General features: G+C 54.5%; 1 protein-coding gene across 3 annotated transcripts in view; it reads left to right on the forward strand.

Annotated features, from left to right (window-relative positions):
• Positions 1 to 26736, forward strand: part of TTC28 (tetratricopeptide repeat domain 28) — a 611103-nt gene that overhangs the window by 557066 nt on the left and 27301 nt on the right. For all 3 annotated transcript variants that reach the window (XM_074321572.2, XM_074321573.2, XM_074321574.2), the window contains 2 exons: positions 6602 to 6742; positions 21242 to 21386. In XM_074321572.2, coding sequence (XP_074177673.2) covers positions 6602 to 6742; positions 21242 to 21386 — 286 coding nt within the window. The remainder of the gene's footprint in view (positions 1 to 6601; positions 6743 to 21241; positions 21387 to 26736) is intronic.

The following is a 26736-nucleotide window of genomic DNA, read 5'->3' on the forward strand; positions in this document are numbered from 1 at the left end:
AATGCTCAACTGGAGAAGAATCCACTTCCAAGTTCACGTGATTATTGGCGGGACTTATCCTGTTGGACCGAGAGCCTTAGTTTCTTGCTGGCTGTTGGCCAAAGACTGCCCTGCATTACTTGCCATGAAAGCCTCTCCAACATGGCTGCTTGCTCCATCCAGGCATGCAAGCCAAGAAAGCAGTAGAGAGAGTCTGCTAGTAATCCAGAGGTTACAATCTTATATAACACAATCACAGACGTGACATCCATTCCCTTTGCCAGATTCTGTTGGTCACAGTTCCTGCCCATGCTGAGGGAGAGGACTGATTGTACAAGGCTTGAGTAGGAGGCAGGGATAATTGGGAGCTATTTGAGACTCTGCCAGTTTTCTTTCATCTGATAATGTCTTTATTTCACCATCATTTCTGAAGGATATTTTCACTGCATATAGAATTCTGGGTTGATTCTTTTTGTTCAACATTTTTAAAATGTTTTTCGTTTTTTTCTGGCATCCACGGTTTCTGATGCGAAATTTTCAGTCATTTGAATTGTTATTTTCTCTATGCATAATGCATCTTTTTTCTCTGGTTGCTTTCAAGATGTTTTTCTTTGTCTTTGGTTTTCTGCAGTTTGAGTATGATGTGTCTGGTCATGGATTTCCTTGGGTTTATACTGTTTGTGGTTCACTCAGCTTCTTGATCTGTAGGTTTATGTCAAACACCCAATTCAGGAAGTTTTTGTCCATTATCCCTTAAGTTGTGTGTGTGTGTGTGTGTGTGTGTGTGTGTGTTCTACACTCTTTTTCCTCTCGTTTGTGGGCTCTGAAGACATGAATGTTAGACCTTTTGGTACTGAGATATAGGTCCCTCAGATTTGTTCATTTACAAAAGAATATTTTTTCTCTCTGTTAATCAGATTGGATAAGCTCTGTTGCTCTTCTGTCTTCAAGTACATTGATTTTCTTTTGTTATTTCCATTCAGCTATTCAGCCCATATGTGAATTTTTTATTTCAGTTATATTTTTTAGTTCCAAATTTTCCATTTGCTTCTTCTTGATATCTTTTTCTTTGCTGAGACCTTCTAGCTGGCCATCCTTTCAAAGAGTCTTTATAGCCTTACTTGTAACATTTTAAAATAGCTGTTTTAAGGTCTTTGTCAGATAATTCCAACATCTGTGTCATCTTAGCATAATTCTAAAAGGCATGTGATGATTGCCTTTTCCCATGCGAGTTGAGATTTTTCCTGGTTCTTCAAATGCTGAGTAATTTGAGGTTATACCCTGGACATTTTGAATATTATGTTGTGAAACGCTGGGCCTTGTTTGACCACAGTGGAAAATGCTGATATTTTTGTTTTAGCAGGCAGTTCACTTGCTTAGGGTTCAGGTCACAAGTTCTGACCAGCTTTCAACGTAAGTTGAGTTTTTCAGGTCTTTGCTGGGCTTCTCAAGTCTGTCCCACAGGGGCACTACCCAGTGGCCTCTCAGGTTCTACACAGTCCTCAAGTCCTCAAAGGCTTTGGGGTCAGATCTATGTCTGTACAGCTGGGGGTGAATCCAGGAAGTCCTGAGCAACTTGAAATCATCCCTTGTCTGAGCTCCCCCCTCTCTGTGATCTCTCCAGTAGGTATCGATTCCCCAGGGCTTTTCTTTGAGGTCCTCCTGCCAGAAAGTTGAGGCATTGTTTACCTCCCTCTGCTGTACCCTTCCCATGACAACTCTCGCATCATGGGCTAAGGGAGCGGGAGGAAGAGAAAGAGCAAAGGCGATGGCCCCATCCTCTTGGGACCACATCTGCTCTGATTAGACCGAAAGGTTCCTTTCCCTCAGAGTTGTAGACTCTTTCAGGCCCTTGTTGCAACCGCTGTCATTGAGACTAACAACACAAGGTTGTTTGTGGCCTGCCTGCCTGCAACATGTGAGAACAAGAAAAGAGAATAAGAAAAATGGGGGATTTTCTTTATCCCCTTCTGGAGCTCTCTGCACCGATGCCCACCTCTGCATTTTGGGTTTGCATAGAGACCTGTGAGGGATTCTGGAGGGACGAAAAATGTGAAGTTCACTATTGATTTGGTGGCCCTTTGAATTCTGGTCTTCTTCCCTAATCTGCCTGATATTATTTACTTTTTACATTCCTCAAAATGCTTCTCCATGCAGTCCATCCAGGTTTATAGCTATATTCATTGGGAAAGATGGGGTGGAATGTGCTTACTCCACCTTACCTGCAACCAGAACCTGGTGTAGCAGGATATTTATGACAAATACTTCGTAACATTTGTTGAGTGAACAAATGTATGAGACATCAAATAGTTGGTCCTGACCTCTCTGACCTCTCTCACGAGCACCACACCTGGATTTCTAATAATTTCTAGGCCTTGTGGAAGGAGAAGTGTCTAAATAATAGAATCAACATCTGCATACTTGGCATTTCCAATTCTATGTACTGTCTGCATGTTCAGCGTATCTGAACTGAACCTATTCCTCTTCCACATATGACAAACTTCTACTTTCAGTTTCTGCGTGTGTTACCAGTTGCCCTTCTGCCATATTTTAACTGCTAGTTGTCTTTTACCCTCTCCCTTCAATGAGTTTCCCAGGCAATTAAGTTACTCGTGGGGTAATATTTCTCCTGTCAGTTCCCACTTTTCCACTCTCAGCCTTGCTACCCTGTGTCACACATCTAGGCTAAGGGGATAGCTGGCCCAACCACAGGACAAGCCAGAACCATGGTTGGTATCAATAGATGCCAAAAACCAGGGAAGAATCAGGAAGGTGGGATTACAGCCAGGCTAGTCTCTTTGTGGGGCAGATAGGGGATGGGAGCTGAGGGCAGAAGAAGGAGCCAGTTGTCTAGATCTCAGCGCCCAACGGCTTATGAAAAACTTTCCTCACCAGGCACGTTGAGACCCAGACACATCAATGTGTAACACAACAGTAACTCCTGAGAATGGGGCGTCCAGTACGTGTGAGGAGCCTCTAAGGCTTCATGAAGCTTGAGCCTGAGCCTTCAGGGAGGCTTCTGAGAAGGAGCTGGTAACAGCCGTGTAACTGTTCTCCTTCCTCCCTGTGTAATTGGCTTTCTCCACTGCGGGCCACTTGACTATCTCCCAACGAGCACTCTGGTTCTGCTGCCCTCTATTCAGAGCTCGGGGCTGACAGCTCTCAACTGCCTTCCAAGTTCAAGGCCCTCCACCATTATCTCTTCATTCTCTCCCACTCGTTCTCTCTGCTCCAGCTCAACTGGGCTATTCTCTTGGCCCCAAATAGCCCTCACACTATCTTTTCTCCACACCTTTGCTCATACCATTCTATCTGCCTGGAAGCACACACACCCCGCCGCCACCACCGCCACCTGTGAAAGTGGTACCTTCAAAATACCTCTCGGATGCAGTTATTGCAGACAAGCTTGTACGTCCTCCCTATTTGGTTAGAGGTGATGCCCTCCCTGGGCTCCTTCATCCACCTTAGCCAGTAAGTGCCCGAAGACAGATGTGCTGGGACTCTCTTCTGCTTAGCCTCTGCACTTCTGGCACGTAGGTCCCACTCAGTACATTTGTTAAACGGGAGTGGATGGAAGCTGGGCCTGTGGTGAGCAGACTAGGTGACGTGCCATCTCTAGAAAGTCTTTCAGAGAATCTGAGTGGGGGGAGTCGTGAAGTGAGGACCACAGGTGGCAGGGCACCCTGGGGGCCCCTGCTATAAGTTATATAGATGAGGTTTGTTTTGTAAATGGGAGATTCCCTTATCTGTGACATCGCCTGTTTGTTTTTTCCTTCAGTATTAATACTTTGAAGGGTCAGGAAATAGGAAACAATCCCATTAAGCATGAGATTCTGAAGGCTCAGTCTGCGGCTGACAGCAAGAGTGGAACTGCAAGATAATGGAGGCCGATACCAATTTCAGCCAATTCTTCTCCCCTTTGCAAAGCGCTGAATGACAAGCAGATTTCTCAGCTCCATGCACGCAGTCGCATTCAGATGATAAATGTGTCCCTGGACAGAGGAGCTTGTTGAGTGATATTTACCAGGGTCTCTGTGAAGGGCCCTCAGCTCCCCAGAGAGCATTTCAAGTCTCAAGCTGCTCAGCTGTTCAGTTGACGCCTACGGAGTGGTGAGAGGAATAAAACTTCATTCCTGTTCTCCAGCACGATAGAAGCCATGGTGATTTGTTTAGGTGCTCAGAACTTTCTTGGTTTCTCTTGCTTCCTCAATTCACCCCCGCCCCTCCCCTAGTCAAACCCCAGCAGAGAGAGATATGGAATGCGTGAGAAGCTTAGAGCCTTAAAGGGGGACGTGGGGGTGGGGAATCAGTGCCAGTACCCGAGCTCATTCCAGTCCTGGCTCTACCTCCCAGTGCTCCTGGGCCAAGTTCCTCGGCTTCTCGGAACCTCAGTCTCCTCAGAAATGGACATGATGAGAGTTACCTCATAGGGTTGACGTACAGATAGAATTAAATCTGTGGCAAAATACTTTGCACATTATAAAATGTTCTCCAGCGTAAGTCATTCATTCATTCCGCAGTTTCTCATTCCGTATCTACTGCGTGCCAGGCGCTGTGCTGAGTTTGAAGGGCCGTTTCCAGATTGCGTGGGTGGGGAAGCATAGCGGCTAATGGCCTTTACCAGCCCTCAGCGTGGTTCTGAGGCAAATACAAGCAGCTGGCCCGGAAATCAGACCTCTGTGCTGTCCCTGAAGACTGTTCCACGCTCGACACTTCTCTAGAGCTTCAGCTTTTGGGAACCTTTGCTTGTGAGTGGGCCTTTGCAAGGAACATGGCTGAGTTGGAAGTCTGGTGCCTGATTACCAGGCATGTTAGTCTGGGTTCTCCAGAAAAACAGAACCAATAGGATCCGTACACAACGCATACAAAAGGATTTGTTGTAGGGAATTGGCCCACATCGCTAAGGAGGCTGAGAAGACATGCAGTCGGGGAGCTGGAGACCTAGGAGAGCCAATGGTGTAAGTCGCAGCCCGAGTGCAAGTCTGATGGCAGGAGAAGACCAATGTCCCAGCTCCTAGACAGGCACAGAGAGGGACTCCTCTCCCGCTCCACCTTTGTGTTCCATTCAGACCCTCAGGGGATTGGAGGAGGCCCACCCACACTGGGGAGGGCAATGTGCTTTCCTCACAGGTTAATCTCATCCAGAAACACCCCCACAGACACACCCAGAATAATGTTTGACCAAATGTCCAGCCCAACACTCAAGCTGACAAAAAAAAGATACCATCACACCAGGGTTGATGTTCGCCGACAGCATTCAGGGTTACTAGGCAGCTCCCCATGCTGTGTCTCATTCTGCTCTGTGAATAACCCAGTAAGGGTCTCATTACTCTTCCCTGTCGTGTAATCCTGATGTCACAGGCTCACCAGCCTGGCTGTTTGAAGCAGGTCTTATTCACCTTAAACCCAAATCTCGGATGCGGGAGCGTCTTCCCTGTGGGAGACAGGAGAAATTCCGTCCCTTTCCAGATCCCACTTCTCTAGCAGGTGAGGCTTGCGTGTGTGACTCTGTCTTCTGCCTCCAGTGCCCTGGGGTTCTCTACTCTTCCACACGAGTCCTTAGTCAGCAGGAAACTTGAAACAAAGTTGTCATGTAGGCTGAGAGTTACCTGTGGACTAGATGTCATCGGCATTTCCCCAAAGTCTGAATGGAATCATGCCAAAGGAAGCGGGGGCTCAACGCAGAGACCTGCGTTTGCTGACCTTAGGGGACTGTGATGTACTGAGGCGATGGGACTGCGCGGCTGCAGATGGCAGCGCTCCCTGGGAGCCCTCTGCGCCTGTGCCATCTCGCTCGGTCTCATAGGGCCACAGTGCACAGCCCTTATGTTTAATAAGCCTTTGTCGTTTTAATAATACTGATGAACAGGGCACTCCTGGGGACTTCTGTTTATTTAAAACCCATTGTGAGATGTTCTATTACAGCCTGTCGTAGGGAAATCTGAATTTATTAATTCAAATATTATAACATCCCGATGCTGAGCTTGGAAAATGGGCTCCAATCAGCAGCGTTTCTCAAGCCCATGTTTCAAACAGTGCTTGCCCTGCCTGGCATCTCAGCTACTGGTGTACGTGTCTGTCTCCTCATCTGGAAAGTGCCTTTTGGGGCGGTGTGTCCCCCAGGCCGAGCAGGGTGCCCAGCACAGTGGCGGTGCTTAGTTAGTATTTCTGGGGTGGAATGGACTGGAACTCCTGCTGGGAAGGCTGCCACACAGCCACACTCACCTGAGCTGTCCTCTGGGAAGAGTGCCCAGCCAGCCCACCACAGGCACAGCCAGGGATGCTGTTCCCTCAGCAAACAGTTGCTGAGCACCTACTATGTGCCAGGCCCACGCTAGACGCAGGGAGTGCAGTACTGGCTCCGGCACAGCTCCTTTCTGTAGCGTCCCCAGCCCAGTGGGCACCACAGCCGGAAACCGCCAAACAGAGCGCATCTTGAGAGGTGCTGGACAAAAGCAGGAAGAAGGCCGTAGGGAAGCTGAGGGGGATGCGCGTGACCTGGCCTCAGGGAGGCGCTGACTACCAGGGTTTGTTGGGCGGGGGATTGGCCCAGAACCGCGCAGCAGACATGCATAGTGCAGCTCTTCCTCTCTGATTGGCTTTCTCTGCATTTTTCCCACAGGGCCTGCGCCAGCAGCGAGACAGAGAGTGAAGCCGGAGACATCATGGACCAGCAGTTTGAAGAGATGAACAACAAGCTCAACTCGGTGACTGACCCCACGGGCTTCCTGCGGATGGTTCGCCGGAACAACCTCTTTAACAGGTACGCGGGCCTGGCTCGAAGCCCATGCGGGCAGGGTGCCCTGAGCACGGATCCCGTGCCTTCGGCTGATGCTCCCTCCAGCTGGTCGGGCTCTGGTCTCTGTCGTGCATTTGTAGGAGTGAGCGTGACATTACCACGGCCACATGCTCCTCAGGGCCTTAGTGTCACAGCAGCACCTCTGGGGCAGGTGAGACAACAGGGCAGACTTGCTGTGACGATCTGCGTTTGGCTGGGGTGGGAGGCGCAGGGGCCCGCTGGCCACTTCCTCACATCGCGTCAGAGCTGATTTCCCAAACACAAGGCCGGCGGATGGAGTGGCTCCACACACATACTGCTCTGCCAGCTTCTGCCCCTAACTCAGGATTGGGTGCCTGTGTCGACCTCCCTGGCCTGAGGCTGAGGGAGGCCAGAGAGCGTGGGGATGCCGGCATTGCTGGGGGGACCACTCCTCCAGCCCCAGGCCTTCCTGTCTGCCCGGATGGCCCGTCTCCCCTTGACTTAACCACATAGTGGCTGTGCGATGAGTCGAGGTTGAAATTGCCCACCAGCACACCCCTGCATCTTTGAATCAGGGGTGACAGCTGCGCTGCATCCAGAAAAACAGGGTCAGGTGGGTGAGTTGAAGGGTACCTGTCCCACTGTCATTTGGCTGCCTGGCAACAACAAAGGTCAACATTCGGGGAGACCTTTCCAGAAAGACATCCTGGATGCGCTCAGGTCCTTGCTGTAACCTGTGGGTCTGACTTGCGAGGGCAGCAGCTTGAGCCTGGGACACAGGAGGGCAGTGATGGAGCCCTGGGGGCATTCGGGCAGCCTCTGCCTGGCGGCCCTGCTGCACGGAGCATTGTGTGCCCGGTCTCTTCCTACTCCGGGCCCTAGTTTCCTCATTGTGTTTCATTATTGTGCTGTCAGGGTGACAAACGTGTGTTTACTTTCCCAGGGGTGAGCTGAACGGGACGGGATCCAAGGGCCAGGGGTGTAGGAACTGGCGGCTTGGTTGAAAGGAGGCCAGAACCTGAAGCTGGTTCACCCCCAGTGCCTCCTTCTTCCTTAACCCCTTTGAAGGTGTCCGTCAGGTAGGGACGTGACCCCGTGTGAGGAAGCACGGGAGTGGGCCTAGACTCACATCCTCCTCTGCCAGCTTCTGGGCCCATGAGGCAAGGGATTCTCGACTCTTCCAGGGGATGGGATTCGTGGTTGGGAACTAGAGTGCAGAGAGCTCGAGGCTCAGGTTCCAGCCTTGCCACGTGCCAGCTGTGGGTCACCGGGCAAGCTAGTTTCACCATGGTCAGCCTCAGTTTCCTCGTCGCTGAAATAGGGACAGGCTTCCTACTTTGCAGGGTTCCCTCAATGTGGAAATTGAAGGCGCTAAGATCTAAAGAACACACTGGCAGGCTTCCTAATGCATAGAAGGCACCGTACCCAGGGTGCCTTTGTACGTTTTGCGTCAAGTAGGAAGGACAGTGCTAAACTTGAATTACTAAGATAATGTGAGTGGATAAACTTGGGAAGGGATGCAGTTTGTATGTACCTGTGCTGCAGGCGTGGGCCACCATGGGTCGTGGCCTCACCTGCCCTTCCCCTTCCAATCCTGCCTCATGTCCTTTACACGAGAGTGCCGAAGGCGGGCCATGAGGTGCCCGTGCTGACCCAGTCACAGGTGCGCCAACAGTCAGGAGCCCCTCCTCTGGGCCATGGCAAGAAAGGGTCAAACCAGGTGCTCCTGGGGTCCTAGCTTTCATCCCTGGATGGGAGGTGGTGTGAATTTTGGATCACGGAGTTGCTTCTTTTGGGAAAACATTTGTCCTTCCAAGCAGCTCTGAGGTAGGTCCTCTGAGCACAATCCTCTGCATTAATCCATTGGTTCGTTTAAACAATATCAGCTCTGCCTGCAGCCAGGCGGAGGACTGGGCCAGCCCCGAGGCTGGTGGGGAGCCACCAGACCTCACTGCCTGGCTGCTCTACACCCGGCTCCCTCAGCAGGGCCTCAGGCCTGCCCTCAGGAAAGTGAAAGGGGTTGGAGGTTGTCTCTGCAGACTCTCCAATCCTGACCTTCTAGAGGTTTCTGAGGGCAAATTAAATGAGGGGAAATAGCCTGCGTTCTTTCAGCTTCAGTGCAGCAGGCAGTACGGCCCAGGACAGGTTCATGCTATGTGCTCTCTGCCACTTCCTAGAAAGCCCAGGAAGAGTGGGACTCTGGCCTCCATCCAAGGGGAGCAGAGCTACTGGGGACCCATGAAAGCAGAGGCATCCTTGTCAGTCAGAACGGCGCGGGCCCTTGTGAACTTGCAGTCCAGCCTCACGTGTCACAGGTGAGGGGCACACACAGGCCGGGGAAGGTGGGGACCTACCCAGCTGCGATGCCAAAGCTGGGGTGTAGGTCGTGCCTCTCAGCTGCCCTGCCTGCCTGTGCCTCCCCACCTCAAGGCCTGCCAAGTGTGGGGTCCCAGGCCTCTTTCTCTGCCCCTTCCATGTCCACGAATCTCGGCTCCGAAGTGCAGTTTTGTCACTGAATGCAACAGCTAAGCAGTGGCTTTTCTGCAGACGCCTGCTATTGACTGGGGCTGGCAAAGCGCTCATCCCCTGGAGCCCAGGGAGGGGAAGTGGAAGCAGCCATGTGCACAGGGCCTTGTGTGCTGGAGCAGCACCAGCTCCCCTTTGCGGGGCTCTCCAGCTCGGTGATTCATGGGTTCCTCTGCCCTTTTGTTCCGGGCGGTTTGCTGGACTGGTTTGGCGAGGAGGCTGCCACAGTTGATGCAAGCAAGTGAGCCTTGGCTTTAGAGATTTCTCTCTCGCCCCTGCAGGACTCGGTCTTTGTTCTGCCTTTGTTTTTGAGTCTCTACAACCACTGTTTTTCTTTTCCCTGTGTAGTTGGGCAGAAAATACATTTGCATGTCGAGCCCAGGGCAGGTCCCATTAGTGAAGAAGAACAACGATCCTTTTCTTGTTTAGCGCCCTGACCCTGGGTGGGCCCCACAGGCAGAGCAGCAGCCCCCAGAAAGGCCTGTGCCTCTTGTCCTTCAGAAGGCTTTGGAAGTGATGCTGAGGGCTAGAAGGGTGTGTGTGTGTGTGTGTGTGTGTGTGTGTGTGTGTGTGCATGCGCGCGCACCTGGGGGCAGTTAGCAGATCACATTTGCTGCAGAAAAGGGGAAGAAGAATGGGACAGGCTTTCAACTGCACCTGAATTCTAGGTCCCAGGACCGCACTTTGGCATTGAAAGTGCGTCCATCAAGGATCAATTGGGACCAGTATCCCAGAGCAATGTTCTGACTTCCTGTTGGGGCTTTCCTGTTGCCCAGAGATTATTGGCTAGAGCTGAAACAGAGGACGATGAGTATTAAGTCTCCCGGTTCTAAGGGGCAGTGCCACAACAGGCCAGAGCCCTCCCTCAGGTCTCTGCGACCTCCTACTGGCACTAGCACCTCAGCCACACCCCCTCCTCCAAAAGGAGACTAGGGCGGGGGGATCAGCAAGTGAGCCCCCTCAGCCTGGTCGGAGGTCCTCCAAGAGAATCAATCACAAAGATTGGGGGTCCTGCAAGAAGAGGAGGGAAGCATCACCATCCCGTGGAACCAGCCTCCTGTGACTGGTGCAGGAAGAAAAGAGACTAAAGAGAGGGGCCAGGCAAGAGCTTGCTCGCCATGGTGGGGTCTGCATGCCCACATCTGATGTGATACAGACAGACGTGTGCCTGTCCCAGCGGGTAGGTCACACGGGCTCAGCCACTTGCTGGTTCCCCACCCAGGAGGCTGCCTCCTGGGAAGAAGACCTCAGCAGTAGAAGGTATGGGGTATGTAGCCAGTGGAAGAACTAGGGGGCCGGGGAGCCAGAGCTGGCTGCCTGTGTCAGGGGATGCACGAAAGCCCCTGCAGGGGGACACATGGAGGGGTGATAGCAGTGCTTGCCCCCCCATTCTACCCCCTGTGACTTCAACACCAGAGTCGGCCCTTCACAGTGGGGAGGGAGGAGCCCACCCTAGCCTCCAAATCCGTGAGCAAAAGCCTGGCCTGCAGTGGAGGTAGGAGGGGATGTGTGCACTGCATAGGAGTCTAGGGACAGAAATACAACTGTCCCCGCAGGGTCAGCCTTGTTAGGAAGCTGGAACCTGTGCAAGCCACTGTGTCCCTCTCTCATGTGTGTGCGTGTGTCTGCGTGGACCCGTGGTTATGGTTCTTTATAAGCATCCATATCGTGCCTGCCTCCAGTGCTGCCCTGAAGCGGCTACAGCAATGCTGCCAAAGTCCACCGTAAGCCGGGAGGCCCTGTGCAGACGGTGTGCTGTGTCCCTGTGTTAAGTCTAGGCATTTTTCTGGGGTGAGGCACAGAGTGGAGGGGAGAAACCTTGGGCTCTGGGGCCAGACAGACGTGGATTTGAAACCTGGCTCTAGCTTTTATTAGTGGGTGACCTTGAGCCTTTCATTGTTTCATCTGGAAAATGGGAGCAATGATGCCTGCTGATAGAGTTGCTATGAGAAGGCAGTAAACGCGATGATGCGTAGACAGACCCTGCTGGGTAGTAAGTAGCTTCTTTCTCTCCCCACCTGCTTCTGAGGTTTCTATGGCACCAAAGGCCCCTTTTTGGGGGGTGAATCAACCACTGTGTGAATCAAATTTTTACCCCACAACCCGATGGAGTAGCTTGATTCTTCCTCCTCATACGGTCTCTCCCTGGCCTCCAGATACCAGAAAGCCTTTGCGTAAATGCAGGCTGAGGGTCTGACTGGGTAGCAGTCACAGCCATAGCCCTGGCCTTGAGTCTGGAGGTTCCACACTCCATTCTGGCTGGTGTCCTGCCAGCCCTGTCCTCTGCTCTCCGTTGGTGGCTCTGTGGCTCGAGGCCAGCGTTCTGTCTGTTCTGCTGGCCCAACAAGGAGGCAGAGTGTTTTCTCCAACCCTGACCTGGGCCAGCCCTCACAGTGGCGATTCAGGGCAGGGGCCGTCCCTGCCAACAGCTGCTCCCTAGGTGGGTCCAGCCACCGGGCTTCAGGCAGGAGCCTGTGTCCTCCTCAGGCCCCGCCTGTCCCTGTATGCTGCCCAGACACACCCACCCGCTCAGCACACCCTGCGTGTGCCGGCACACGTGCTCTCCCCCATCTGTGCTTCTCCCCAGGCAGCACAAATACAAATGAGGTGAGGTGTGAAATTAAGAACTGTATCAGAAGTCACTTTAAAATCAGGCCCATCAGGTAGTGACAAGTTTATGCAGAATGTAATAGGATTCCCCACAGGTTGCCTCTAAGTGATCAAGCTTGCCAATGTATCTTTAGGCAAATTTAATTTATAAATAATGTTTTCTTTACCACTTGTTTATTTGTTCACGTTCTTGTTCCAGAACTTAAGACAGTTTACCAAAACATACAAATGCTGCCAAATCATACAAAAAAATAAACGGATGAAAAATCAAGATAGAGAGAAAATAAAGGTAGAAGAGAAGGAGAGAAGTTTCCGTACAAAACCGGTGGTGTTAGCACTGCTGGAGAAGGGCACAGACTGGATTCCGAGTTTTCCCAGCAGCCAAAGCAGAGCGGTCAGCCCAGTGGTCCGTCCGCTCTGGCCCTGACCCTGACCTACTGCCTCATAGTCTGCATTCCAAGCAAGGCCCCAGGTGCTTCATGGGACAAGTAACGTTGAAGGAGTGCTGCTCCCGCTGTTCCCCACAGCCGTTATGCCCCAATGATCCCACGCCCCAAAGCCCGTCGAGCCTGTAACATTCCTAGTTTCCATCCTGCAGTCTGTTCCTGTTGCCAGAACCGTTCCTTCAGACTCGCTCTTCTCCAGAAATCGCCATTGGATGTGACCCCAGGAGCAAGCTCACAAGATGCAGATGCTCCCTGGGGTTACGCCACCCCCTCCCCGTGCACAGCTGGGCCCCCCGCCCCCCTCGAGGCTCTCCTTACCACCCCCCTGGCCAGCAGGGTGCCATCTTCGCCTCCTCCCTCTGGCTGGAGTGCAGTTCTGCTCTGCTCACTCTCTCTTGCTCAGTGTCCCCTGGGCTCCCAGTGGAGCTGAGTTCAGGTGGCGGAGCGTAGCATTTGAGTCCTCACGGCCTGGCCCCGCCATCCTTCCCACCTCCCGTTCCGTTCTCCCCTTACCCTCTGGCCTAACCTAAAGGGGCTCTGGACCTGCCCTCTCTCACCTCGGGGCTTTGGCTTGGGCACGCGACATGGCCAGAGGGCTTTCCCCTGAGGTGGCCTCTCGCACAGACTCTTTCCCGAGTCCACCGTGGATCGCCCTGACTAGGACTAGTTTTGTCCTTCCCTAAAATTCTCTGACACTTCATGTGTCAGATAAGGAGCCACCGCTTATCGCCTTGCGTTTTAGTTCCATGTATCCATGTCCTCTCACCTCCCAGGCTGCGTCCTCGCCCAAGGCCTGACTGCATCTGATTCCTCCCTGTGTCCCCCAAGGTGCCTTGTGCCATGCCTGGTTTAAGGAGGTACAGACTACCACACACAGGGTCATCTTTTCTTCTCTCCAGCCACCGCTGACTTCCTGGCTCAGGCCGACTGTCCTGACCCCTGAGTGGGGTCAGCAGGTAAAGGCTGTGCAAGGCTGGCCTGGGTATCAGGTTTTTCCAAGGTGACCATCTCCAGGCTGGGCTGTGGAGCCTCATGCATGTCCCAGAAAGCAGCCGGCCACGGCAGAGCACCCTGAGTGTGCAGAGGCTGTGGCTCCTGTGGGAGGGTGAGCCAGACCCTCTCGGTGGAGGGGTGTGCCACGACCCTTGACCTAGGCTGTGAACCTGCCGAGGACCCAGCATGCCTGGAAGAGCCCAAGGGCCCGGGGAGAGAAGCCACCTGCAGCCCAGACTCGTCCCTGGTCTTAAGAGCGGCCCCGCCTGAGCCCACCCTGCTCCAGAGGAGAGAGCCAGGCCTAGTGAGCAGGCACGTGGTAATTAAGGAGGTGAACAGGCAGAAGTGCTGACAGCATATTGCTTAAAACGCAGCGTTTGACAGCCTTCGTCTCCCAGAGGAGGCAACCCTTTATGTGACGTGTTCATGGTGGAGCGTCGCTGAACTACCGGTATCAGGGTCCTTTTCTCAAACTGAATTGCGGCAGCTCTGGCTACTTGAATAGAATGGATTTGCCAATTAATTTTTCCAATGGCGCCTTGAAACCCAGGTACTTGTTCAAATCTGAGGTCAACTCTTATCCCTCAGAAGATGCAGCTCAGAATCCAGAGCCCCAGAGAGGGTTTTGGAGCATCTTTGCCAGGGCTGAGGGCAGGGAGGAAGGAACCAATGGTTTTAAAGGCGGCAGATCCCCGTGGAGCAGGAACTCTGCTCACTGTGCGCCAGGGGCCCTCCCAAGAGCAATCCTCCTGCGAGACAGGAAGCCCCCACTGAGAGCAGTGGAGCGGGAGCAGGGGAAGAACTCCCCCGGCCTGGAAAGGCAGCCTGGCTCACTCCTGCGCTGCGAGCACAGACCACAAGCCACCTGAACTGCCCATTGGAAAGTGAAAATGTGTGATAAAGACATCCTGAGAAGGTGAGGAGCCCTGTGCCCGAGCAGCGGAGGAAACGCGCGGCTGAGAGAAGACAGGCACACCTAGAATGAGCTCGTCACCACTGGGAAGCAGCCTCCCTCCTCCCCACCCCCTGCACAGCCCTGACCAGGGGCAATGCCGTGCTCATGCTGGCAGATGGCCCTGGAAACTGGTGCCCTGTGTAGTGTCTGCCATCCTGGGGGAGAGGACACACTCCAGATGAGGGTTCAGGGCCCGAGGTCGTGACAACTGTAGGCCTTGGGCTCCCCAGAGACCGGAGACCTGCTTATAGGAGCAGGACCCCTCCCCTGACATCTCAGCCTGAGGCGAGATGCTTAACCTGAGTCCCCATTTACTCATCTCTGAACAGTGGAGGGGGCTGGTTACCTGGTGGTGAAGATCTCAGTGATGCCCCCACGTCACAGACCACATCTGGCCCATTGCACAGGATGTCCCATATTGGGTAGTTCCCTCTGTCCCATCTTCCCGTTGGTCCGAAATATGTCATGGCCAGATGTGCCCTCAGAGGTGAGTGTTCCTGGCTCCGCTTCCTCCATGGCCCGGTGTCCAGACAGTCAGACAAGAAGGCCCCGTGTGCCTGGGGGGGATTGAGATCCGGAAGACAGGACATAGAACAGAGCTGGGAAAGGAGAAGATACCCATGGTGGCCTCGGCCCTCCTGCCTGCATTCCAGCTTTAAGATCACGTACATGCACACTCACAGCAGCTCACAGGCCTTACTTGGTCCTCACGAGATCATAAGCCCCAGGAGGACAAGACCCCGTCTCCCTATTGACTGGCCCCCTGCAGTCACCCTGGGCCCGCCCCTGGGAGGCCCTCGGCGAGCACGCATTGCCTGAGTGAGTCAGTGAGTGACCGTCACTTCTGCTTGGCGCCATGAGGAGCAGAGCCCTAGCAAAGCTAGTTCCTACATCAGTCAGGGTGCCCCTTTGCGTTTTCATGAAATGGCATCTTTCCAAATGGGTGCTCCCCTGCGCTCTGCCGGGGCTGCTGCCTCTGCCCAGACCAGTGAGTCACAGTCACAGTATATCAGTCGGTCCCTGGGGGAAGCTGCAGGCGGCCTGTCCACGCGAGCTCTGCTCCCTCTCGATTCTGCCCCGTTGTACCAAGTTCTAATTGCTGGTTCCTCCTTCCCGGCTGCAGAGACGGCTGAGCCACTTTGACTATCTCTGGATCCCGCAGGCTTGGGGAGCCCCCTTCATTAGTCTCACCTAAGGGGGAGTCAAGCCCCTGCTCCCCTTTATGCCTGCTCATGGAGCTCTCCATCTTTGAATGTGAAAGCCAAGAACCCAGTGTGTGTGTGTGTTGGGATGGGGGGCTCGCCACGCTTTGCAGTCTATGTGACCTCACTCCCCTCTTAGGCAGAGCCCTGCTGGGACGCCAGAGCAGCCAGCCTGTGCCCAGAGCACTGCAGAGTGGATGAGACTTGCCACGCTGCTTGTTCACACCTCGCAGGCACATACCCACCCCCGACAGGGCAGCGTGTGAGGCTGCAACGTGCCCGTGAGCCGGAGTGAGGCTCAGCACACAGGGCCTTCTGCAGCCCCACCCCAGCTGTAAATCCCCCTGCCTGGGGAATGGATCGCTTCATCCCGAAAGGAGATTCATGAGCAGTGAGTACTGCCCAGGCCGCCTGGTGTTTGTCATCATTCCAGAGACATAAACTACACCCCAATGCTCTGCCCTCCTCGGTTGCGCTTCACATATCATCTCGGAGCCCTGCATTCTGTACGTGCAGGGACCAGGCAGCTTCCCCCTGCCTGCTGGCCTCCCTCTCCCTAGACACATGCTCGCTCCCTCTCCTGTTCCCATCACCACACAGATGCCATGCTGTGGAGAAAACGAATATTTCTCCAGAAGTAGATTTAATAAACATCATCTGAGGAATGAGCTTATAAAGACAGTGTGGTGTGGGAAAATGCTCTCGGCCCAGAGCTCGGCTGTCAGTTCGCCCGGCAGGCTCCCTGGCAGTACATGGACAGGCATGGAGGAAAGCGAGCCAGTGCCACCTGCTGGAGCTTTGTGGTAGTGCCGCTGTGAATCCGGAGCCCGGCCCCCCTTCCCTGACTGTTCTTCTGGAGTCTAGACAGAGGCTCCGAGCTGCGGTGAGCTCCATCCTTACAAACCCAACACGGAGGGGTGGGGGAGATGGGCGCAGGTCGGCAGGTTGCTCAGTGTGTCCTGAACGCAGGGAGGGTGCAGTGAAAACCCTTCCCCTGCCAAATGGGAGGCCTGAGCCCTGCCCTGCCTGCAGCTCTGTGCAAGTCGGTTCCTTATCTGTAAAGGAGGAGCAACCCCACTGCATAGGGCCCCAAGAGGGTGCTGTGGACGTGGCAGTCCTGGCAGGTGCCTAAGTGGGTAGTGCAGCCCCTCCTGGGTCTCACGCCCCTATCACTTGGGAAGCGTTTCCTCTTGTCCAAGCACCCATCGTAAGAAAGAAATGGAAAACATGGTTGTTAGGACCAGAGAGCTGAGGGCAGAGGGAAGCCAGCTAGGTTGAAAGGCCCCACAGAAATCAAAGCAGTGCAGTAACAGAGGTCCCACCACTGAGGACCCCACCCCACCCTGTAGCTGTACTTCCACAGTGTGATGGATGCATTAGGCCATCACGACAGTGCCAGGAAGGAGCCAGATGCGCTTGCAAGGACAGCAGGGAGCAGGTCATCCCGCACACCTGTGCACACCTGTCACCCACTGCCAGCCAGAGGCTCAGAGCCCAGCGGACCCGCTACCACTCAGCTGTGACTCTGAGATCTGACCACGGGGGCGTGAGCAGCAGTGCCAACTCTTCTGGGCAGATTACGGCCCTGGAAAGCCGCACTCACACTGCAACACACGGTGTGGGCCCAGGGATGGCTGCGGGGCTTCGGGCTGTGGGGGCTGTGGCAGTGTCCTGTCAGTCAGCAGAGGGGTTAAAAACCCACCACTGTTTTGATAGTTTCCTAGGTTGATAAATTTTTAATTTCTTAAAGCTAGAAGAGACCTACAAGGACTTTAATTCCGCCCCTTCCTTTTACAAACCAGGAAAAGAGGGGACTAGAAAAGGAACAGGCCTTGCCAGAGTCACACAGCCAGCGGGTGCTGGAGGCAGCCTGGCCGTCCTCTGCATCGGCCGTAAACATTCCCAGGCTCAGGGCTAAGCAGCTGACTGCCTGGCTGTTTTAAATTATTGAATCTATCTTTGGGCCGATCTCTAGGCAGACATACCCCAGCACAACAGCTGTAGTCAGTCACTGTCAAGGTTTTAGTCAAAACAGAAACCACACGAAAGGCAGCTCTGTGACTGCAGTCTGCACAGGTGACCGTGGCACCTGATACTTGCGGAGGCGAGGATGCCGCCAGCCGGCCACCGTGACCAGTGCCAGTTCGGGGGGGCCCGTCCTGTCTTCCTGTCTGAGCCAGAGACCCTCCCTACACCTGCACCTCAGGAGGCCTCTGGCGTCCAGGGACCCTCAGTTGCACTTGGCCTGGGTTTCCTGCCCTCCAGTTCTCTGCCCCTGGGTCTGTTGTCCTGGGACAGCTCTCCCGTGGGGACAGCACATGCTTCTGCTGTCAAGGCAGAGGAAGGTGCAAGGGCTGCCAGTGTGGAGAAACTGGGAGGCAGTTCCTGCCGGAAGAACTGCTGCAGAAGAGGTGGGGGCAGCAGTGGAGAGGCGGGCCTGGGAGGCGCTGCCTGGGGCTCCGGGGTGCTTGCAACACATGCCTCCAGCTCGGGGAGGGAAGGTCTTTGACCACAAATTATTGTTTCCGGTTGGTTGGTGGTGGTGTTTTTAACCACCAGCTGAGTATTTGCTGGGCCTTTGTTTTTATTTGAAAAGGGCATCTCTTGGGGTACGTGCCTGCCCCTGAAGAGAAGCTCAGAGCAGAGGGGTGAGGGTGGGTGTCACATGATGCGATGGCGGCTGCTCTGCACAGCCCTGGAGACCCACAGGAGAGCTCTCAGGGGAGGGTGCGGGCCGCAGGCAGCCTTCCTCTGATCATCCCTGGGAAGGAACTGGCCTGGAAGGAGGAGCTGCTGTCCAGCCTAGTGTTAAAGGCGCTGGACCAGCCTCGTCTCCTCCTCACAGCATAACCCAGAGCCCCCAGCCCACCTGGCCCAGTTACCTTTCCAGCCTGCAGCCTTGACCCTCTGTCCACTTGCCCCCACACTCTTTGCCCCAGGCGCCCCAATCTCTATGCCCGTCCGTATGTGGTTGCCTTGGCTTGGGGTGACCTTCTGTCCACAGGCGGGACAACTCCAGCTCATCCCTTGCGCCCACCCCAGACGGTCTCTCCAGGACGCCCTCCCCGGCTCTGCCTGAGCAGCAGCTTGTCAGGGTCTGTGCCTTCATGCCCCTTCCACCTCTGCTGAGCAGGCCCCTTTCCTCCCGGCTCAGCACGGGCACGTAGTCCGGCCGCTCTGTGGGTTAGTGTTGCTGAGCCCTTTCAGTCTCTGGCACTTCGTGAGGTTCAATAAAAAGATACCACTGCCATCCACGTGTGCACTCAGGTCCCCAACCCCTCTCTGCTCGCCCGCCCAGGCCTCTGTCTCACTCACTCCCCCACCAGCTAAGACTCCCGCCACCTTTCTTTGGGGTTCTGGATGCTTTGCAGTCATCGTCCCCAATCCTAATACTCCTCGCCTGTGGGCTGCGTTGCCCCTTTTTGCAGAGGCAGAAAAGCCACGTCCAGAGGGTAAGCGATTTGCTCCATGAAGCGCACCCATCAGGTCTGTCCACCGCTCACCTCCCCACCTCCCTCCAGACATTTTTCTCTTTTGAATTGCCCTTCCCGGGCACTTCCTGGCCATGCTGCTTCGAAAAACCATGGTTCAGCAGCTCACAATGCAAGCAGGGTGCCCTGCCCAGGCCTCCAGAGTGCTGCCAGCCTGACGTCCTGTGCCCTGGAACACCCTCACCAGGAAGGAGTTAGACAGACCGTGCATGTGGTTCTAATTTTGGAGTAAGAAGCCTGCGTTGGGTCATCTGGAAGGGGTGCCTTGTGCCTTCCCTACACAACTTGGATTCTACCGTTTCCTTGAACCCAAAGAGGATCTGAGGTGGGGGTGCCGTGGGCATGGGGTCTCTTTTTCCAACGGCAGCTCATTAGTTCAGAGCCTTGGGGATTGTGGAGCCCCCACCAGTCACCATGGGGACCTGCCACCACGGTGGTGTCTGTAGACACGTCACTCCCCCTGGATGTCTGCGGCTGGGTTAATCAGACTCAGGTGCCTCGAGTGGGGTGACGAGCCCACAATCCTAGGGAATGAAACTAGAGGTGCCTGGGGTCAGGCACTGCTGCCCAATCGTGCTGTCCCAGTAGCAGTGATGGGTCTCTAGGCTGTGATCCATCTGCCGAGAATGCAAGCATAGGGACACAGAGCCGTGCGTGAGACACTGTGTGCCACGCCAATGTCCCCTCTGGAGAGCAGTCTGGTGTGCTCCTCAGGGCAGCACTGCTCTTTGCACCGTGTTCTGTGGAATCAAGTGAGCCTCTGGGTGTCACTCCAGGGTGATCTGTGCTTCACTGTCTCTGATGGCAATGACACGGTGTGGCCCCCGTCACTTGCAATTACGTTTCCTGAGTGAACGAGGTGGAGGAGCAGACGTGAGCATCTCCCAGGCCCCCCAAGCCCTTGGCTCTTTCCTCCCTGCCAGTGAGCAGGGTCAGGGGCTGTGGGGCTCACAGCCTGGCTTGTCATGACTTTAGATTTAGGTCACGTGGGACATTGCTAAGAACACCAGGGAGAGTCAGGGAAGGCCAGGTGGTTGAAGTCAAACCTGGAAAACACAAACGAATCTTTCAGATCATGTCATCTGATGGTTTTGGATCCTGGCCTGGCCCAGGAAGAAAAGCCGCCTTCTGGTTTTTCTTAGGTAACAACCAAGGAGCTGCCTCTACCAGCCTCTACTCGCCAAAGCTCTGCGGTGTAGCTGGTGTAAGACCCGGTCCTTGTTTTTAAGGGTCTTTGGGCACCAGCAGAAACCCCCAAACTGTGCACAGTGCAGTGTCTCAATCAAGGACAGGAGAACACTGGCTATCCAGTAACGTGCAGAGAATGTCACCAGAATCTCCGCTAAGGCCACAACTGCCAAACCACAAGGCAGGTTCAGAGAGCTGCTCGGGGGCAGCCTGGCCCCTGCATTGGAAACGGGTTTGTTTCCCCTCCTGTTGCCTCATCTTGTCACCTGTGTGGTATGTCCTCTGCAGGTCCCCAGGGCCTAAGACAGTGCCTCGCAGGTCGCTGGTGCCAGGAAGCATTTTCTAAAATAATGAACAAATGAATCGATGAATATTCTCATCCTGTGTTGGGAATGTGAAACTTGGGGTCCTTGGGATTGAAAATACCATCCATACTAATAAAACGTACCCTGCAAACATTGGAACATAAATTAAAAAGCAAAACAAAGCCCTGCAGCCACCCTTGAGCTGACCACTCTGCTGGTGCTGCCCGGTCAGCGGCTCCCACCAGTCGGGGCTGAGGCCTCAGGGCCTGGTGCCATGCTGGGTCAGGTGGCTGCCCAGTGACTGACCTGAGGCTGAGCTTGGGGCCAACACGCTCCTGTTTTGTCCATCCCCCCCCGCCCCCCCCCCACAGATTAATTGGCCTTGGGGCACTGTTCTCCCCGTCAGCTGGGTGGCTGCTGCTGATTCTAATGGTCCTCACGTTTGCCTGCGCACAATCGGGCCACACAGAGATGTAATTAAATCCTTTGAACAGCACTTTGGGACTTTTGATTATGCAGGAAACTCCATAGAAATGTAAGCTGTTGTGTGCAGCTGGTTTACCCTGCAGTTTCTGTCAGTGCTCACTGTTCTGTGAAAATTACCTGAAAGGGAGGAGAAGGGGCGAAGCCAGGGTGAGGGGCTTGGCGGGTGGGGCGGGAGGGCCTGGGCCGGGCCCTGCTGGGCAGCTTCCACCTGCCTGTGCCAGGACCTGGAGGGCTGAGGGTGAGTGGGAGTCCCGGCCTCCCTGCCTGCGCCCTGGTCACTCCCTGCCCTTCTCTCCCCAGGAGCTGCCAGAGTATGACGAGCTTGGTCAGCAGCACCATGTCACCTACCAAGGATGGGACCTCCTCTCTTCCCAGGAGGCAGAGCTCATTCGCCAGGCCCCCGCTTCGCGCTCTGTATGACCTGCTCATAGCGCCCATGGAAGGGGTAAGTGCCCCCCGCCACCCCCCCCGCCCCGCCCCGGAGCCGTGTAGCTTCTTGGCGTCAGAATGCAGCATTGACTGCTCAGTGCCTATGCCCAGGTTTCCAGCACACGACTCTTCTCTCTCTGTCCAGCTTCTCAGTCAGCGTTTGAAAGTTGGCTGCTGGTTAGTGGACAAGACCCCAAGCTTCAGGTTGGCAGACCCGGATTTAAGTCCTTACTAGCCGGGTACATTCAGCCTCGCTTACCTCAGGCACATAATGAAAGGCTGCCTTCCCAGCTCCTTCACACGCTGGGAGGTGCAGGGAGGTGCAGAGTACATCCCAGCAGCTGTCAGTAGGAACCGCCCAAGTAGACGCCAGGGGGCTCTGTTGGACCCCGCTGGGGTGCTTCCCACTGCCCCACCTCTCATTTGGGGGTCTGGCCTGAGCTCCTTCGAGTAGGGCTGTGCTTTCTGGTGAGAACAGATCCCTCGGCCTCTGCCATCATCAGAGTCCAACATCAAAGATACCCTTGCACTTGTGATTTCCTGAGACGGTCGAGAGTGGCTGCTGGCAGATTTCTGTGGCCCTGGTCTTTGCACATCACGTTTCAATCCATTCACTCCAACTGGGTGGGGAGGCTGCAGGGCTCAGGGTCTGGTGTCTGAGTGGTGAGCCCATCAGGTGTGTTCGTCAGCTCTGGCTGCTGTGACAGAACGCCGCAGATGGGACGGCTTACAAGGCAGACACTGATCACAGTTCTGGAGGCTGCAAGTCCCAGACCGGGTGCCCGCGTGCGCAGTGTGTTGGTGAGGGCCCTCCTCCTGGCTTGCAGGCAGCCGCCTTCTCACTGTGTCCTCACATGGCAGAGAGAACAGGGCGAACCCTGGTTCCTTCCTCTTCTTAGAAGTGCACTGATCTCATCATGGAGGTCCTGCCCTCATTACCTCTTCTAAACCAAATTATTTCCTGAAGGCCCCACTTCCAAATACCACCACACTGCGGGGCAGGGCTTCAACACATGGATTTGGGGGGACACAAGCAGTCAGCGCACAACAGACCCTGGGAAAGCACAGGGCACCTGGCGCAAGTGGAGGCTGTGCTCCTGGGGGCCGGCTCTCGGGGGGCAGAGCGGGGGCAGCAAGCCATCTGTGGGCCTGCGTGTGCCCCCAGCGGCTGTCTGCAGCCTGGGAGGCGAGTTGTCTCACAGATGTTGGAGTGACCCCACAGCCGCAGTGCCTTCCTCTCCAGCCAGCTGACAGAGGTTACGCACATCCTCAGGAAACCACACCTTGACAGTGAGGACTTGTCCCCAGAAATGTCTGCACATGCCCTGCTCGGCCAGCCAAGGATGTGTCTCAAGTTACCTGATATTATTTAGGGACTGCTCTGCCCGCCGGTGCCCTTTGGACTTCCCTCACGGGGGTGGGGGTGGGGGTGGGCACAGAGCCCTTGGGAGCCGGCAGGCTGGACTCATATCTGGCACTGCCCTTTCCTGGCTGGTGACCTTGGCCAAGCTGCTTCCCCTCCTTGAGTCCCTCTGTCCTCACTAGAAAGTGAGGATGATACCACTGAGCTCGTCAGGTTAGAGCCGGGATGGCATGAGGTGAGTGTGAAAAGCATGCAGGGCAGGGGCAGCAGCGGGCGTGCGCCGGGCGAGGGCGCCGTGTGCCCACACCTGCCTCTGAGCGCCAAGCCCTCCTTCCCTGTCCAGAGTCTCCTGTCTCATCAGCACGGCTGCCCAGACCTGTCCTCTCCTTCCCTGCGACACATGTAGCCATCCTTCCCTTCCTAGGATTATTGTCCCCTCAGTGTCCTTTTACTGAGGGGACGAGACTGCGGAGAGCACTCAGCGTCTCAGATGCCAGCGGCCCTTACCCTGGTTTGCGTGCCAGACCTCGGGGAGAAATACACACCCAGCCCTTAGGCTGCTTCTTCAGCTTGTCTGTGCCACCGCTTTGCTGACGTCCTGCCAGTCCCCTGCTCACGCCCTGATCCTCCAGCTCCTCTCAAGGCTCTTTGGACCCTCCCTTATTTCACTCCCTGGGGCCTTCTGAGTCCCTTTCATTTCCCCTTGTGTATTCTGGTCCCAGATTATTTGCTCTGTGGATGTTGACTTGGAAGGGTTGGGGGGAGGGGCAGGGGGCAGAGGACAAAGATGGAGACGGGCTGAGACTGCTGGCCGCTACCCGGGTGACCCCAGTGTGTGTGGAGGCTCCGGTCCACTGCAGCTGGAGGGCTCCTCTCCTTTCCCTGGCCCAGCTCAAGTGTCTCCTCCTCTCAGAAGCCTTCCTGCCCTCTTCTCACCAGGCCCTGCAGCCTTCATCCCCTGCCGTCCCTCCCGCTGGGCCCCATACGTACCCGGTGTCTTTCATCGCACCCGATACTTCACTGGGCTCAGGACTCAGCTCTTGGCATGCCTCGCGTCCTCTCCCTCGCTGCCCACCTCACACTCCCTGGAGGCAGAGATGGTCCCTTGTCTCTGTCCCTAGCAGCTGGCACAGGGCCTGGTATGTGTTGGCACTCAGTAAAGTTTATGGAATGACATGTAGTCCAAAGCTGCATTTGTTTTTTGGGGTTTAGTCTGACATTGAAAACGGAAGACCTAAGGCAGAAATCAGGCCAATGGGTTTCCTGTGACCCCTCTTGTGTGGTCCTGGGAAGCTTTCTGAGAGGTTATGAAGCAGAAGGAAGGAACTGAGTCTGCTGTAGAGCAGCTTTGAATCTGGTGAGCCCTCCGACCCTGCCAAGCAGCACGGTGCCAGGTTTCTGGCATATTTCAGGATAGGATCACAAGTCCCACCAACATGCCTGCAGGGGACACACACCTGGGTGTTGTTTCACTGGCTGATGCTGCCACATTGACTGGGAAGGGCCTCTGTACTCAAGGCAGAAATCCTTTAGGTGGCAGCACAGAGGAAACTGGGGGGTGGGTAGAGACGATCCCTCCCTCCGTCCTAGTGTTTCCGCCCTGGAGAAAGGCTGATACAGCGCCACAACGCGTCCTCAAAGGGATCCTAGGAGTTTATAAAATCTGCACGGTGTTTTTTAGACAGTTTTTCTCTCTCAGAACTTTCTCCTGTGACTTAAAGAATAAAACTGCCAGTGGAATTGAAGGTAGCTCGTGTCTGGACATCTGTGTTCCTCCAGAGGCACTAGGAAAGGGAAGATTTATGGAGTCAAGGCCTCAGCGAATTAGAACAATGATCACAACCATCTTTATAAAGTTAACTAAAGACGAGAAAAGGCCCTGCCCCAGACACGTGTGACGGTGCCCGGAAGGCGCTAACTGTGAATGGATGTGACGCAGCCCCGCGCTCACCTTTGGGGTGCACATAATCTGGAAGTGAGGCATTTTGTTCGAAAGCATATCCTTATGTCCCAATGTTTACAACCATGCTCTCTTGTGACTCGGTGTTTGAACACAGTGAAGGCGTTTGGCTACCTCAAATGAGACACGGTAAACTTTCAAAGGCCATTGAGGTAAATGATCAGAGCAAGAGCTTCTCCTCGGCGACTGAAGCAACCCATTGTGTTTCAGAAACACTTAGCTGAAAAGTGGGACTCTAATCAGGAGACACCCCCATTCCCAGTTTCATCCAGTCATTCAAGAATTGTTTTTTTCAAAGATCTTATTGGGCCAGGGGAACAGGGCTTTATTGGGGAACAGTGTGTACTTCCAGGCCTTTTTTCCAAGTCAAGTTGTTGTTGTTGACATGTGCGGGCACGCTGGACAGAGGAGAAGGCTGAGGCGCGGTCGGTGGTCCCCTGTCTGATGCTCACAGACTGCCCAGGTGTGGGGCGGGCCAGGACCAGAGGCCCGTGGGCCTCATGCAGCTCAGAGAGGTCCAGTAGCCCCTCAGCAGGGCTGCCCACCCTGATGGACAAGGGGGCCTGGGCCATCTTCCTGCTTCCCTCCCATGGCGGGCACATCCGCCTGCTCTGGAGGCCACTAGAGGGCAACACGACACCGTCAGCCTCCTCAGCACTGGCAGCTGCCAGACAGCCAGATCCTGCCCCACATTTACAATGAAAATACAAATCAAAACCGAAAGTCCAAGATTATGAATCACTGACACTTCAAGACTAAAACGATTAGCCTCCTCACATGGGGCTTGTAATTATTTGAACAGCTGCCTTTGTTTAGCCGCAGTCCTGTTGCTAAGGGACTAGGTCAGACAGTATAGAAAGTGAAACAGAGGAATATTTCCCTGTAGGCTGGCACCAGCATTTGACTTAATGTGGCTTAAGGGAAATGTCGCCGTGGCTCTTGCCGGGAACCACACTGTGCTTTGCTGTCAGGATGCCGTGAGCATGTCCAGTTCTCTTTGAAAAGGGTCCAGTTACATCTGCACGTGAACCATCATCAAACATTAAGTCAAATCCTGTCTGATACCCAAAGGAGAAAACGTCACCAAAGGAAAGTTGCAACTGTTCAGTGTGAAAGAGACTGGGACCCTGTTTGTGTGCATGGCGCTCGTTTTTAATTAGAGTGACGGAGAGTGACGCACGGCCCTGAGCTTGGACTTCCTGCTGTGTGGAAGGTCAGCCGCTGTCCTCACAGTGGGCACACTCAGAACCACACGCCCATAGCCGTGTTCTAGGGGTCACGTCCGCTGTGATGAGCTGCCGCAGGGCTGCTGCAGGTAAAGCTGCTCCTCAATTCGCAGACGGGCTCCATCCAAGGCCAGAAGCTGCTATAATCAAGGAACCAGCTTTAGAATAGGAGATTCCCTAGGATTTGGTCAAATCACTCCTTAAAGGTCCAAATTTGAGGACTTTCAGGATCCTTGGAGTTTGGACTTCTAGTCTCTGTTATCCTTTTCTTTATTTCCACTTATTTCAGTTCCCTGTTTCCTATGTCTACAGTCTTAAAAACCAAGGTTAGAGGATAGGTAGCAAGAGTGTATGACTTTGATCGGAAAGAAAAGTACTGCTCACCCACCTCTGCTCGGATTAATGAGGCTACCTGTTTAAGTGGAGGTACCTGTTTCAGGAACCCAGGAACGACTAACACTTGCAGTTTATGTTGGGTAGTTTGGTTGACTGCCTTCCTAAACACTAGAGCTCTGGGATTTTGCCCCAGACCTCTCATCTAAGAACGCAAGGCAGGGGTCTGGCTCTGCCCAGGGCTCAGCCATGAGGAGAGCTAGGCTTTGGCTGGGTCGTGACTGTAATTACTGTTCTCGGGAAAGGGACTTTTGCAAAGTCAGGTAGTGTAAGAGACCAGCTTACCCTAGAATAGATGCCCTGGGAGACGAGACTGACCAGGTGCCTGTTTTCTCAATAGATTGGAGGATTTGGAGAGAGTTGGGGAATATTTGTCCATAGAAACAATCAGACCTGGACTCCACAGTGTGGCATGGAGGTTGAG

This window comes from Rhinolophus sinicus, chromosome 9, assembly GCF_057876585.1.
Source record: "Rhinolophus sinicus isolate RSI-liver-muscle chromosome 9, RSI-T2T, whole genome shotgun sequence".
Lineage (NCBI taxonomy): Eukaryota > Metazoa > Chordata > Mammalia > Chiroptera > Rhinolophidae > Rhinolophus > Rhinolophus sinicus.